General features: G+C 43.9%; 1 protein-coding gene across 1 annotated transcript; it reads left to right on the top strand.

Moving 5' to 3' along the window:
- Nucleotides 1-1074: 1074 nt before the first annotated feature.
- Nucleotides 1075-12272, top strand: APOBEC2 (apolipoprotein B mRNA editing enzyme catalytic subunit 2). The gene is made up of 3 exons (XM_008062114.2): nt 1075-1357; nt 8481-9044; nt 11852-12272. The coding sequence occupies exons 1-2, from the start codon at nt 1218-1220 to the stop codon at nt 9022-9024; spliced, it is 684 nt and encodes a 227-aa protein (XP_008060305.1). The 5' UTR covers nt 1075-1217; the 3' UTR covers nt 9025-9044; nt 11852-12272.
- Nucleotides 12273-14683: the final 2411 nt, after the last annotated feature.

A 14683-nucleotide genomic window follows, 5' to 3' on the forward strand; every position in this document is an offset into this window, starting at 1 on the left:
TTGTTTGTTACTGTGTCACCCAGGCTGGAGTGTAGTGGCACAATCACGGCTTACCGCAGCCTCTGCCTTCTGGATTCAGGCAATCCTTCTGCCTCAGTCTCAGTCTCCTGAATGGCTATGACTATACTGATGTGCACCATCACTCCAGCTAATTTTTTATTTTTACTTTTTGTAGAGATGCGGTCTCATCATGTTGCCCGGGCTGGTCTCAAACTCCTGGCTCAAGCAATCCTCCCATCCCCGTCTTCCAAAGTGGTGGAATTACAGGCATGAGCCACCATGCGCAGTCCTGGCCTTCGTTTTAATCCTGGCTTTGCTGCATATGAGCTGCATGATCTCAGGCCAGCCCCTTGACACTTCTGTGAGCCTCAGTTTCCCCCATGTGTAACATGGGGATAACACACATTGCCTCCCAGGACTGTGGTGAGCATAAATCTTACTTCACATGTTAACCACCAAACTCACTGCCTGGTCTATTTCCAAAACTCTGAACTTATTAAGTGGCAGCTATTGTTACTAACCGAGGCCCCCAGTCAATTCGACATTGCATGATGGGTTCACAACAGGCAAATCAACATTTACTTCCTTTGAGTCACAACTCACACACTTTCTTCCCAAATTGTCCATTTTTATCCCCCCGCTCCTCGGGACCCTCCTTTCCTGAACCCCAAGTTCCCCTAATACAAATGGCTTGGGTCTCTTTGCAACCACCCCCTTTCAACACATGTCTCAGCCTGCCTAAAGCTCTGAGAGGGCTTCCCTCCGATCTCAGGATGCCTGCTTGGTGGGCATCCTTCCACACTCTTCCCTGTGGAGCTAGGAAAGTTGGGTGGGAAACAAAGGGTGGAATATAAGGTGAGAGAGGAGGGAGACGGAGAGAAGAGCAGTCCAAGCCGTCTCCACCTGCCAGTTTCCTGTCTTTGCCTACTGATAAATAGGGGATACCAATGGCCAGATTTTCCATTCCCCAACCCCAGCACCCGCTGTCACTCAATTAAAAAAAGATAGCGGGAGAAGGCCTGGGGGAGGGGCGGGAGGCCTTGGTTATAAAGCCTGTGGCGAGGTGGGGAGAGCACGAAGCCTGGCCTCCGGGTCCTTTTCCCATCATCCCCAGCCAGATTTAGCTGCTGACAGCTGCTTGGGACTCCGCCGCCAGGGCCTGGCCCAGACCTGCCGCTGCTCCTCTCTGTCAGTGACTCCTAAGCCATAGCTCCTCCATGGCTCAGAAGGAAGAGACCACTGAGGCCGCTGCGGCCACTGAGGCTGCTTCCCAGAATGGGGAGGATCTGGACAATCTGGACGACCCGGAGAAGCTGAAGGAGCTGATTGAGCTGCCGCCCTTTGAGATCGTCACCGGGTGAGCTTCAGATGCAGGCCTGGATACTCCTTCCTAGAAGAGCACAGGCTTGGGAAAGCTGTGGGAATTTGGAACAATAATAGTAAAGGTTAGGGACAGCTACAAGCCTGCAGCAGTAAGACTGCACCTGTGGGCACAGCAGGGGTTGCTGGGGACCCAGCAGCAAATCTCTCGTGGCTTCTCAGGGTAACACCTTGGACTCCCTAATCAGGGGGAGGTGGGAGGAGTTCCTTGGAGGCCAGGGTCCAGAGAACGAAACCACCCCTTGGTCCTGCTGGTACTAGAACAGTCACCTGCCTCTCTCCCAGGGAGTGTGGTGAGGACAGAGGATGAGACTGGCACATTGAAGTATGGCCCCAAAGCACCCCCTCCTCAACTTCTCTTTCTGCTTCTCAGCGGGTCTCTCTTCTGTCTGTGTGTTTCTAGCCCTTTCTTTATAGCTTCTCTCTGGAATAGAAGATACCAAGATAGGAAAGGCAGATACATCCTTTCTCAAGCTGAGAGCAGTTTTGTTTTGTTTTGTTTTGTTGTTGTTTTCTTATTGAATCTTTTCTGGACCTCCTCCACCCCCAAGGGAACAAAGAAGTTACAGAGCAGATTACACAGGTCAGGAGTTTATGGACGGAGGAGCTGTTCCAACATCCTCAGCAATTTGGACTTGATATTTTAGGCTTGGCAAGTGATTTTCCAATCTTGGCCTCAGCTTTATCATTTATAAAATGGGAAAGCCACACTAGTTGATTCCTAAACGTTCTTTCCAGCTCAGATATTTTCTGATTTTGAAGGAAATATGAGAGAAAATGCATGCTAGTTCCTGAGGAAAGAGTAGTCCCCGAACTTTCGTTTGCCCATGCCCACCCAACTAATCTCACCCTCATCCACTGGGCACAGATTAATATAGACACAGGGAAAGCCTAGAGCAACCTGGCTAGGAAAGTCCTCAGTTCCAATGTCTGCCTTATGGAAGAGAGACTTTTTCTAACACGTAAGCATGCTTGGTACATGCTATACTTATCACACACAGGCATGTGCACACACCTCATTCTGTGTGGCACACTGATCTCCCCAGCACAGGGGCAGAGTCAGCCAAAATAAAATTAGACGACGCTTATTGAGTTGAACGTGGGTTCAGAGCAGTTGGTTCAGAAGAGTTAAGTCCTCTGTTGTAACTTACATTTGTCCAGGGCCTTATCATCATGACATACTATCACACCCACGAGTCCAATCAATAGTCAGTATAACCATAGGAGAAGATACATTATTGCCACTTTACAGATGGGTAAGCTGAGACTCAGAGAGATTGAGAAATATGGCCAAGACCACAGATCCTGTAAGTGACAGATATTGACTCCCAGCCACGTGTCCTTCCCACTGGTCTCTTCTCCGTGCTGGGCCCCAAGTTTCCCAGTAGAGCTCCATGGGTCTCTAACTGCCAGGTTTCCGATGACCCCAAGGCTCAGAAAAAAAGGCACTGCAGGGCAGTTTTCTGAATGCCTTGAGAGCATTTCAGGTGGGAGCGGAGTCCTGAGTGTCTCCTGGCCATAAGTAACAGCTGTGGAGAGCTGGCTCCTGGGCCCCTCTGGGTAAACAGATGGCTTAAAATAGCCTAGAGGTGCAGCTGTGTCTATGCAGGGGCATGCTGAGGGAACAGCTTCCCTCTGCAGACGCCCTGGAGCCAGAGGGGTCAGCAAAGCAGCTCCTTTCCTAGCCTGGTCTTCTACAGGGCATAAATCTTTAGTGATCCTTATACTTGGACCCAAAACTAGCAGAAGAACAGGTGGATTTTCAGGAAACACTCTGAAATGAGAAGTACCTGGTAGGAAGGAGAGCTATACCCTGCTCATAGTGATTCTGGTTGACTAGGGCACTCAGGATAGAGAGCTGAACTCAGCACAAAATAACATCGTGGAAAGTGCTGGAAAAAGGTCTATGACTACCACAGTGTGCTGAAGTCAATTGCAAATGGCTCAAGAGTCAGTGGTGTGCATCTCTTCCTAACTCTGTGTCCAGTGATGTCACTTTCACAGCATGAAATCTCCATAATGGAAGTAACTGCCTTAAGGAAAACTGCGAACATTAGAAACCAGGGATTTCCCCCCTTCTTTCAGAGAGCAGGATGTTATACACTTACCAGCATAACACTGAAAGAGAGAAACCTCTGAAACAAGAGGAAGAGTGGAAAGGGGATCAGTTTGGTAATGCTTCAGATGGAGCTTTGAAGGAAGCAATCTGATGCCTGGAGAAGGCACCATCCATCAATACTAGTTTCAACTGTCTATCATTGTCCAGAATCAGAGAGGTTGGATTACTCACTCTTTCATGTGAGGAAACTAAACCTCAGAGGATAAGTTGTTTGACCAAAGCTTGTAGATGGAGTAGGGTGTGAACCCCAGGACTGAGTCCAAATCATCACACATCCAAAAACCCATAGAGGACTCTTTTTCTATTGACAGAATAGGAGTTGTTCACTTACTACCCATTTCCCCCATTTGTATTTAACCTCCATGAAGATAGGACTTTGTCAGACTTTGTCACTGCTTTATCTCTAGCACCTAGATCCTCCTAGGTACTCAATACATACTTGTTGAATGAATGAATGAATTAATTAATTAATGAAAATAAGAGCCTATTGTGGATTAGGCTCTGTCAGACATTAGGATAGGGGATGAACTGGGGGAAGGTTTCTTGAGGGAAGCAGCTTGGGATACACAAAAACCCAGCTGTGCTTGGCTTAGTCTCCTGGCTGGTGCCTGCCTCTGAACACAGCATGCTTTAGGGGAACTCTGGGGCATCAGGGTTGGCTGTCTCCCACTCTTTCCAACAGTGGGGAGTGACCGTGGCTCTGCCTGGCACCTCTGATGTGTGTCTTTTTTCCTAGTTATGTTGTGTATGTTTTTGTGGAAAGCAGAACCTCCTATCAAAGGATTTCTGTGGAACAGAGATAAATGGCAGATGGGGTGATTCTTTTTCAAACACTTCTTTAGCTATGGATAGCGGGCATGAGGAACCAGAAGAGGCAGGGTCCAGAGAAGGGAGAGACAATGAGTGAGGGGCCTTTGACGCCATCATTAATGCCACAGCCCCTCACCCTCACTAAACTCTGGAGCAAGCTAGGCAGTGTGTCAGCAAGAAGAGAAGACAGCCTATTGACTCAGGGCATCTGGCCTTCACTGATGGTTAGTGGGAGGTCAAAGCTCAGGTGTAAAGACCATGCCTCTCAGAGGAAAGGGGCAGGCTTGCCTTGGACAGAATCACATCCAGTCCTGCAGTCGGGAGCTCTAGGAAGTCAGGCTGCTAGCACCCTCTGCCTCTGCTCTATGCTACCCTTTCTGATTATGCCCACTTTTTGGCATCCACTCTGAAAGAGGTAGGAAAAAGAGAGCCCATGAAAGCAGCAATCCTGCCTCTTTCGAGCAGGTCACTGAAAGGTCTAGTGAGGGAAAGCTGAAATGAGTCAACACTTAATTACCATTGAGTAGATTTCCCACCCTATGGATTATTTTGGAGCAAATGTCTAATCTTAGGCCAGTTTCCATTGCCCTCTGGATTGCTGCCTTTCACAGTATAGATTTATACTTAGGAAATGCAAGCGTTTTTAATGTGAACCTGAGAAAAATATGTATTACATTTACTTACATTCTCCCTCCATCAAGCAAATCATATTCCCATCTTTTTTCCAGATATTTGGATTCTCCATTTTCTCTCAAGAAAATTGAAATGCCCAGGAGCCTGGGCCTAAACAGATGAAGTGGGACTGAGAAAGTGGTGCTTAAATAGGTGCTGAGGCCTGGGGGAGGGAATAGAAATTAGGCTGTTGGTTTCCATGCCTGGAGAAGAGACTGAATCAGGAAAAGAAATCAACCAGCACTCGTCTCCTGACCACCACTCTCACACACACACACACACACACACACACACACACACACACACACACACACACTTTTAGCAGTAAAATATTGGAGTTAAGAGTAAAGAGCTGTAAGTAAATATGGCACTTAGGCATATCATGCTACTTGAAAAAAAAAAAGTTTGTGATGATCTAAGAAGTTACCAGCACTCGTCTCCTGACCACCACTCACACACACACACACACACACACACACACACACACACACACTTTTAGCAGTAAAATACTGGAGTTAAGAGTAAAGAGCTGTAAGTAAATATGGACTTAGGCATATCATGCTACTTGAAAAAAAAAATGTTTGTGATGATCTAAGAAGTTAGGTGTCACTATTTCCTTCCTCCTATTAGTGAGCATGATAGTGTTGATTTATTTCATGAGTCTAAAAAATCGCCAGAGATGGCCATGTGTCTAGCTCCCTGGAGAAATTTCAGACCTCTATCACCTCTATTCTCCTGGTTCTCTCCTTCCCACCAGGACCAGCTATTTCAGTCTGTAGGAGGTCCAAAGAACCTCAGTTGACCTATTTGCTCCTTCTAGGAGACCACTGAGAAGCCAGCAAGTTCAGTGTCCTAGTAAGCACAAAGGAAAGACTGGGAGTCAAACCTTCCCTGCCTTTCCTTCACCCCTGGAAAGCTCTTCTCTTCTTGAGGTCCCACTGGGGGATAGAGTAGACCCTGGGACTGCTGGCCACAGAGGTCGGAAATGGCTATTTATAGTGGTGACCTTTCTTCTTTCCCTCGGGTTTCAGGTTTCTCTGTCTTCTCCTCTTGCCTAGGGAAGGGGAGGAGGGGAAAATGTCAGAACTTAAGAGCTGAGAGAAGCAGTCGTTTATACCATCCAAGCCAACTTCCAACTGCATGCTGGGCCAAATTCATACTTTCAGCTGGGCTGTACTGAGCAAAGTCGTAGCATTGCTTTTGGGGGTTCAGGAAGTCTGAGGGACCAACCACATGAGCAGCTACTGCTAAAGTCTCCAAGCTAACCAAGCAGCCATGAATACTGCCAAGGATTCCTCACAGGTGGCTCTGGGTTGGACTTGTGGAAGTGGGTAGCCTGGCAAAAGGTCTTGAAGAGCAAAAAAGAGTTTGGGCAAGAAAAGTAAACTCTGTGCTGCTGAAACAAAAAGCTATTCCAGGGAGTGAAGGGACCATTTAGCAACTGGAAGTTTTTTGTTTTTGAGGCAGGGTCTTGTACTGTCACCCAGGCACAATTAGAGCTCACAGCAGACTCAAACTCCTGGGCTCAAGAAATCCTCTTGCCTCAGTCTTCCAAATAGCTGTGACTACAGTTGTGCACCACCACTCCTAATTAACTTCTTTATTTTTTTGTAGACATGGGGTGTCACTACGTTGCCCAGGCTGAACTGGTATAGAGTTCAGGAGTGGTCTGGTGGGGTGAGTGTCATTAGGGAGAGCTCTGTAAGTGAACACCCAGCAGGGATTGAGAGAGGAGAGAAGAAACATTGGACAATCCATTCTTTTAAAATGTTAAATAAATAATAAACACCTCCAGTCAGGGACACAGGGGCTTAGAGAACTAAGTATAGCACACAATGGAGCTGGGTCCTCCAACACATCCATCTTCACAGTGGAAGCTTAACCTGACAGTAAGAGACAGGGAAACTTGGGTAGAGAAATCTTGGTGACAAACAGGAGTGGGGGAATCCTGCAGGGAAATAAGTCAAATTTACTCAGATCTTTGGTATCTTCTGCTTATCCCTAAGCAGTCAAGGCCCTGGACACCAGGGATTCCCCTGCAGCCCAGGGAGTCTGCTGACCTCTCTGGTAAAGATAAGGAATGGAGGCGGGCAATAGAGGATTTAACGGTGCCATGAGTTTCTTCTGTGGCAGTCACAGAAATTACGTTTTTAAAAAAGAAAACATTTAGCTTCTCTAGCTGGTACTCAACCCCTCCTCTCTTGTGGACATTTTAACTCCTATTAAAACTTCCTTATTTTCCTTGGCCTTCAAACCTGCACAAATCTTTTCTATTTTAGAAAAACGCACACATACACATAAAAACAGTCTTCAACTCTGATGCCCTCTCTATTCCCTCTCCTTTTTTCTCTCCTTATTACTACCAAACTTTAAAGAAAAAATAAAAACCGGGGCTTTTTCTGCTGCTTCCATTTCCTAATCACCTATCTTCTCAAAGTCACCAACACTACTCATCACCAAGTCTAGGGTCATTGACCTAAGACACCTAGTAGGCTTTGTAAATTTCACAATTTTCCCCAGCTTCACTCCATCTATTGCCTGTTGCCACCACAGTCATCTTCCATGGACATTGCTTTTATTATGCTTTTCTTCTACCCAAGAACCTATAGTGAATCTCTACTGCCTCTGGAATCAAGGCTGAACTTTCAAGAACATTCAAAATACGTCCTCTACTCCACCTACCCATTTTTAGCAGTCTTCTAATGTTCTTACCTGATTTATTTACATCTTCTCTGTCCAGCTAGAAGCTGGTTGCTAGATTATGAACATCTAGGAGGGTAGACACCAAGTCTTTAAGATTTCAAAGTGATTCAATACTATATACCAGCTAAATTATTCCAAGGGACCCTTGCAAAGTTTGGCCTCACATATAAAAATTCTTGGACACTTACCATATGACAATCTTGTCACCTGAAGGAAAAAACAGACTTGAGAAGCAGTCTTGAGAGAATGGTATTACAAGTCTTAGGCCAATTCATGAGTTGCAAAATGAAAGCAGAAAATGCTCCGCAAAATCTTTGCCTTTTACATGCTTGCTACTTCCCTGGCCACTTATCGGAATCATCTGAAGAGCTTTTTAAAAATACTGATGCCTGGATCCCCTCTCCAGGTGTTCTGATTTAATAGGTTTGGTGTGGAACCCAGGCACTGACATTTTTAGAACCCTCTAGGTGATTCTAAGGTGTAGGCAGGTTAAAGATTCACTGATTTAGAAATGTTAGGGTGTGTTGTGCTAGGAGAATGACGTGGAGAGTGTTTGGAGATCCTTCCTAGTAGGGTGACCAGAATATTCATCCCAATCCAAATTCTCTCTCATCTCCTACACATAAACCTTTTGGATTCTTTCATGCCTTTTTGACAGTGACGTTAGAATAGGCAAGGCCTGTTTATAGTAAGAATGAACGTGTCTCTAAGATACTGATCCAGAAGTACCTAGGCTAGTCCTAGGAACAAATCATCATTCTCTCTCTTCCCTATGCCTTGTCTCTTTGACCTACAGAGAGCGGTTGCCAGCCAACTTCTTTAAGTTTCAGTTCCGGAATGTGGAGTACAGTTCTGGGAGGAATAAGACCTTCCTCTGCTATGTGGTTGAGGCGCAGAGCAAGGGAGGCCAAGTGCAGGCATCTCGGGGATACCTAGAGGATGAGCATGCAGCCGCTCATGCGGAGGAAGCCTTCTTCAACACCATCCTGCCGGCCTTTGATCCAGCCCTGCGGTACAATGTCACCTGGTACGTGTCCTCCAGTCCCTGTGCAACTTGCGCTGACCGCATTACGAAAACCCTTAGCAAGACCAAGAACCTGCGCCTGCTCATTCTGGTGGGGCGACTCTTCATGTGGGAGGAGCCAGAGATCCAGGCTGCCCTGAGGAAGTTGAAGGAGGCCGGCTGTAAACTGCGCATCATGAAGCCCCAGGACTTCGAGTATATCTGGCAGAATTTTGTGGAACAAGAAGAAGGTGAATCCAAGGCCTTTGAGCCTTGGGAGGACATTCAGGAGAACTTCCTATACTATGAGGAGAAGCTGGCGGATATCCTGAAGTAGGCGACTGATATCGGCCTCACGTGAGTTTCCCTGGTGCCATGGCACCATCCCTTCATTAAATGTCAACTGGGGTAGGAGGCTTGAGGGCAGGTAGAATGAGCAGTACTACATTTGATTTTCCTTTGGAAGGACTCCATTTCTCTGCTTTTGGTTGGTTGTAAAAACATTTTTAGAACATCCTGCCTCATTTTCTTTCCTCTGAATCCCTCTCCCTAAACTCTTTTCCCTCCTACCCTTTTATATCAAAAGTAACTTTCCCCTAACTTGGAATACTCGATGTTAGCAGGGATCCTAAAGCTTTGATGAGACAGAATAACCTTCTCTATTAGGATTTAGATGGTGCAAGAGTCTGTTACTGAACAACAGCAGAGAAGATATTTAAATCCCCTGAACATGCCCCTGTGTGCTTGTGTCGGGTCTTACTGGCTCTAGACGCCTAGATGCCCTGCTCCCAACTGTACTTAGTCTTCCCATTCCATTTTTCTCTAATGCAGCGTTTTCGTTCCTTCAGGGGGCAATTGTTTTCACTTCTGGTAATTTTGAAAACCCTCATATGGATTTGTATGCAACTGTTTTTTTGGTCAGATCTGCTATCATTTTTCAAACACATTGCTACACTTTGAAGGAGACCAATTAATTGCTGCATTAATGTATAACCCAAGATCATTTTATGTTGAGAAGATGTCAGCAGAATTCATGAAAAACACAGAATGTGGGAATGGGGATTATAGCAATAAGCTATCCCATGCAAGAATGTTCAAAGGGTTAAAAATATGTTTGTAAATTAGGCAGCAGCTTAGAAGTAGCCTCCTACAGAAATCAAGAGGTGACAGGAGTACTGGAAGTAAAGACTAGCTATTTAAGCAAATAATCAAGACATAATTAAGGCCAATATGGCCTCTTACTGCAGGTAAATTAGACTCTTACAGAAAACAGGTCAATTACCCTCAGGAAAAGGGGTTAAAAGATCCCTTACGGTCTTTTTTTGGAACTTGGTCTGATCTACTGTGCTCCTACAGAAGTGCTATGACTGACTAAGCCCCTTTATGAGGCCCAAGTTACTAATCAAAATCTTCTAGTAAGAGACTGGGTCTTCACCACCCTTTTACCCAACTTTAATTCTGGAATAAGTCACAGATTAATAAACACAAAAGAAACTTGCTTCCATGAAGATAATTCGACTTATAGTGTCTCACGATCCTAACACCCTTAAGAGAAGATGTTGCTTCATAGACACGTTTAGGAAATATCAGTGTTCCAGAGTTTGATGTTGGCAGGTGTTTTCTATTAGACATGTACACGGGGTGCCTGATCATTCTCAAGCTGAGCATTCGCCAATCCATGAAGACCCAATTTTCAGTCATTTCTTGCAAAAAGCAGGACCCAATCATTTAATTCAGTGAGACTAAAGTACAGTAATACCATGTGGTATGCTGCTTCCATAAAATAAGACACTATTCTGGGTAGTGATGAGTAGCAGTAAAAACATTTCTGAGGGATGACCTCTTAAAATGCAAAACTTAACTTTAATATTCCTTGAGGAGCCGGGCTCGGTGGCTCAGTCTGTAATCCCGCGCCTTTGGGAGGCTGAGGTGAGTGGATTGCCTGAGCCCGCGGGTTCGAGACCCGCTTGGGCAGCGAGACCTCATCTCTACAATAAATCAAAAAATCAGCCGGGTGTGGTAGTGCATGCCTATAATTCCAGCTACTTGGAAGGCTGAGGCGGAAGGATCACCGGAGCCCAGCAGGCAAGATTGCGGTGGCCGGGAGCGGCCACTGTACTCTAGTCTGGGCGACAGAGTGAGACTCCAACTCAAAAATATATATATACATATATTTTATATATTTGAGGATTTTGTTAGTGTAGGTGCTTATCACTATAATCATAAACCCAACACAGATCCTACAAAATGATGACTGGTAGCTTAATTTTAACCTTAGTATATTTTCATTCTATTTTCTTTTTCTTTGAAATGGGGTCACTATGTTGCCCAGGCTGGTCTTGAACTCCTGGACTCAAGCAACCTCCCAAGTATTAGTAGTTAGGATTACAGACATGAGCCACCACACCCAGCCCCAGCAAAACATCTTTGTCATGGCTACTTCTCCCAGCTGCCTACCTAGCAATCCTCAGGGCTTTTTTCTTTTCAGGGATTTTTTTTTCCATTAAAATTAAGCATTTCAAGATTTTTTTAAACTTTTAATTTTTGATAATTGAAGGTTGTATCTTGTACTAATCTAAACAGAAGTAAAAGAAATCAGTTTGAGGGAAAACTACATTTCTAAGTCAGATTTTTAAAAATACAATATTATTGAACTTTTATATACTATAAACCTCCTTCCATTAGTGTATATAACTGTATTATCTGGACCTATTAACATCCTTTGCTGTCTTCTATTTGAGTTGTTCATGTTTCTGAAGATGAAGGTAAAAGTAACAAGTTAAAAAAAAACTGGTAAGACATAGTTGTAATCTAAAAGCCCAGAAGAATAATCCCCTGCTTAAAGTCTTAAGAAATGAGTATCTATTAAATAAAATTTGTCTCTTCTTATTCCTTTCATTTTGAATGACAAAAGCGTTTAATCATATATTTAACTCAAAGGAACAGAGTTGAAGTAGATCTCTTTTGGATATTTTTCTGTGAACACCAAAATATGACAGAAACAAACAAACCCAATCCTGGGTAAACCAGGACCCATAGGAGAGCTGGAGGACAAATTCAGGGACTTGGGAAAGGCATACAGAAATCTTAGCTCAAAAAGAAACTAGTACTTGTTTGGAGCCAGCCAGGCTCTCAGTAACATGCTTTCTGTTTTTTTCACCAAGGTCTGCCTGCTGCCACCAAGAGACAGCAGTGACATGTATAGTCACCTGGGACATGCCTGTCTTCCTAATACCACTTGGAACTGGACAACATTTTACACCAATCAATCCTACAGGACAAGGCCCTTAGAGGACTCAAAATATACTCCTCATGCTATAATTCATTTAGGCTGTGCCTCTCTCTCTAATGCTGCTCTTGGGAAAGAGGAAAGTAACCTGCAAGGAGAGAAATACAACTATATATGGGCACCAGGCAACTGTGGGACCGAAAAGTCCTAATTACTCCCCAAAAGGGGCTGCTTAAGGCAAAGAGCCTCAGACCCAAGGTACAGATCTTTGAAATATGCATTTTGTGTTAAGTTGGGTTTTTTTTTTTAAAAAGAAAGAAAAACAGCGACATTAATAAAAGTAGTGGTGTGTTTTTTCTGTGGCCAAGTTTTTTAAGGAACTTGGACATTTAGATGTTACTATGGACAGTGAGCAAGTTCTAGGAATACGGATGCCCTGGGCTATGAACCAAGCCATGATAATATAAAGTGGAAGGGAAGATTAAACTAGGACTTGTCTATATAATACAAAATATTAACTCTCCCATGCAGACTTCCCACCATGGGCTTGATCTTCTTAAATAGTTCCTTCTGAGATTATTTGTAAATGTGGGACTTTTCTCTTCTCTGAAGACAAGGAATACGATACAGGGTGGAACAAAAAGCCTAGGAAATCTGCTATAAGCTATCCACATCCCAACTGTCAGTTAAAAAGCAATCAACTTCTTGATTAGAGAGGAGAGGGTGAAAAGTAGAGGTTCGATGTTCAAATGCACAATCATTTAAGAGTATGCAATACATGGTATTTGATGGTGATGGAAGGATGATGTCAAAAGTCTCATTTCTTAAAGGTTTGTTTAAGTCCTATGTGGAAGCAAAATCTCAGATGTGAATTTCTGGGTAATTGCCCAACTCTAACTAGATTTTCAGGAATAATGTGTTCATTCTGGTTATCGGGCCATGCCTCCTTTCCTCAGGCTTCAAGTATGATAAGTCATCGGAATTTGACCCCAAGACTACTATCTGCAAATGACAAAGTACTCTTATCACATTCCTGCAGAGTCCCAGAATACCACTTACAGCCAATCTTAGATGAGACTAGGTTTTGTTCAAAGAGTCAAGGCTCATATCCCATGGAAAAAATAACCACAATCTCTTTAAAAGTAGAGGAAGCCTAGAAAACCAATGTTTTGATCCAAGTGTTTTAAGATTTACAAATGGTCTCCTACTATGGTTCCACTTACAATTTTTCACTTCATGATAGTGTGAAAGTCATATGTATTCAGTACACTCCTCAAGTGTACCAACTTATGATGAGTTTACCCAGATATAGCCTCAGTATAAGTTGAGGAGCACCTGTATTTGTATAGAGTTAAGCAAAATATTATAATTCTTTGTTTCGTCCTATCAACCCACTCTCATTTTTCAGTTTTGTGTATTTAGATATTTCCTCCCCCCTTTGTTCCCTTCAATTTTATGTTATGCGGACAGAAATAAAGCTTCAAGAAAGTCTCAGTCTTAAAGTATGATAATGAACTTGCCCCTGTACTGCCCCTACCCCAATATAAAGAACTTGTCTGTTTCACATAGAAATACAAAAGTGGAATACTTTTTTGAAACAGCTGCCTCTTATCGTGCTGAAATGTGATAAGAACACAAGTCTAAAGTACAAAGATTATATATAGCCAGTGCTTTCCTGGTGTTTCAACAAGCCCCTTCTAAAATCCAGTTTCAACAAGCTCCTTCTAAAATCCAGTTCTTTTATACTTGGGAAAGCAGCAGGTCCTGTGACAGACCCAGAGTTCATCCTAGGGAGAAAATCAATAGCAAGTCTGACTGTTTTAACTCTCAATACTATAGTAAGGGGAAAAGCGAGAACGCCTAATTTCCCCAATAGCTCAGATACTGAATCACTGGCAAAATTCATGAACTTTAATCTCCCACTATGAACACAATAGAAGACTTGTCTTCTAAGCTTCAGAAGAAAGGGGGACTAATATTTACTGTAGTGTTCTCAAGATCTCAGTTGGCTACACAATAGAATCTTCTATGTAGGTTAAAACATAAAGAAACCTGACCATCCCACCCAGCCACCACATTAGAATTTTTTGAGAGGAAGAGGCATTTTTTTTTTTTTTAAAGAAAATTCATATGAATTTGGTTGAGGATCACGATTGAGTCACTATGTGCTAAGTACTCTGCCAGACATTTAACATGTATTATTTCATTTGTTTTCTTTTCTTTTCTTTTCTTTTTTTGAGTTGGAGTCTCACTCTGTCGCCCAGACTGGAGTGCAGTGGCCGCTCCCGGCCAACGCAGCCTCGACCTGCTGGGCTCCAGCGATCCTTCCGCCTCAGCCTTCCAAGTAGCCAGAATTATAGGCATGTGCTACCACGCCTGGTTGATTTTTTGATTTGTTGTAGAGATGAGGTCTTGCTGCCCAGGCGGGTCTCAAACCCACGGGCTCAGGCAATCCACTCACCTCAGCCTCCCAAGGCGCAGGATTACAGGTTGAGCCACCGAGCCCAGCTTCATTTGTTTACATAATTAAATTCAGATAGGTCAAATCAGAGAAACCATGCAGTGGACAAAAGAGAGGAATAGTTCATTATAGATTCTAAAAACCTGTCTTTTGACTATTGATCCATAGTTCTTGTCCATTCTTATCTCTTATTTTTCACTTTGCTACTCTTCCCAATGGACCCTCTATCTGACTCTTTGACACTAAGTTACAGGTGAATCCTCCATTACCCAAGTCCCAAACAACATAGACATGAGCACAAAAAAA

Source organism: Carlito syrichta, unplaced genomic scaffold (genome assembly GCF_000164805.1).
Source record: "Carlito syrichta isolate Samal-C Ts95f unplaced genomic scaffold, Tarsius_syrichta-2.0.1 Scaffold305657, whole genome shotgun sequence".
Taxonomy (NCBI): domain Eukaryota; kingdom Metazoa; phylum Chordata; class Mammalia; order Primates; family Tarsiidae; genus Carlito; species Carlito syrichta.

Excerpts from the sequence above, each read along its gene's own strand:
- APOBEC2 (XM_008062114.2), top strand. The coding sequence starts at position 1,218 with ATGGCTCAGAAGGAAGAGACCACTGAGGCCGCTGCGGCCACTGAGGCT. Across the intron at positions 1,358-8,480 it reads CCCTTTGAGATCGTCACCGG|AGAGCGGTTGCCAGCCAACT; the intron begins GTGAGCTTCAGA and ends TTTGACCTACAG.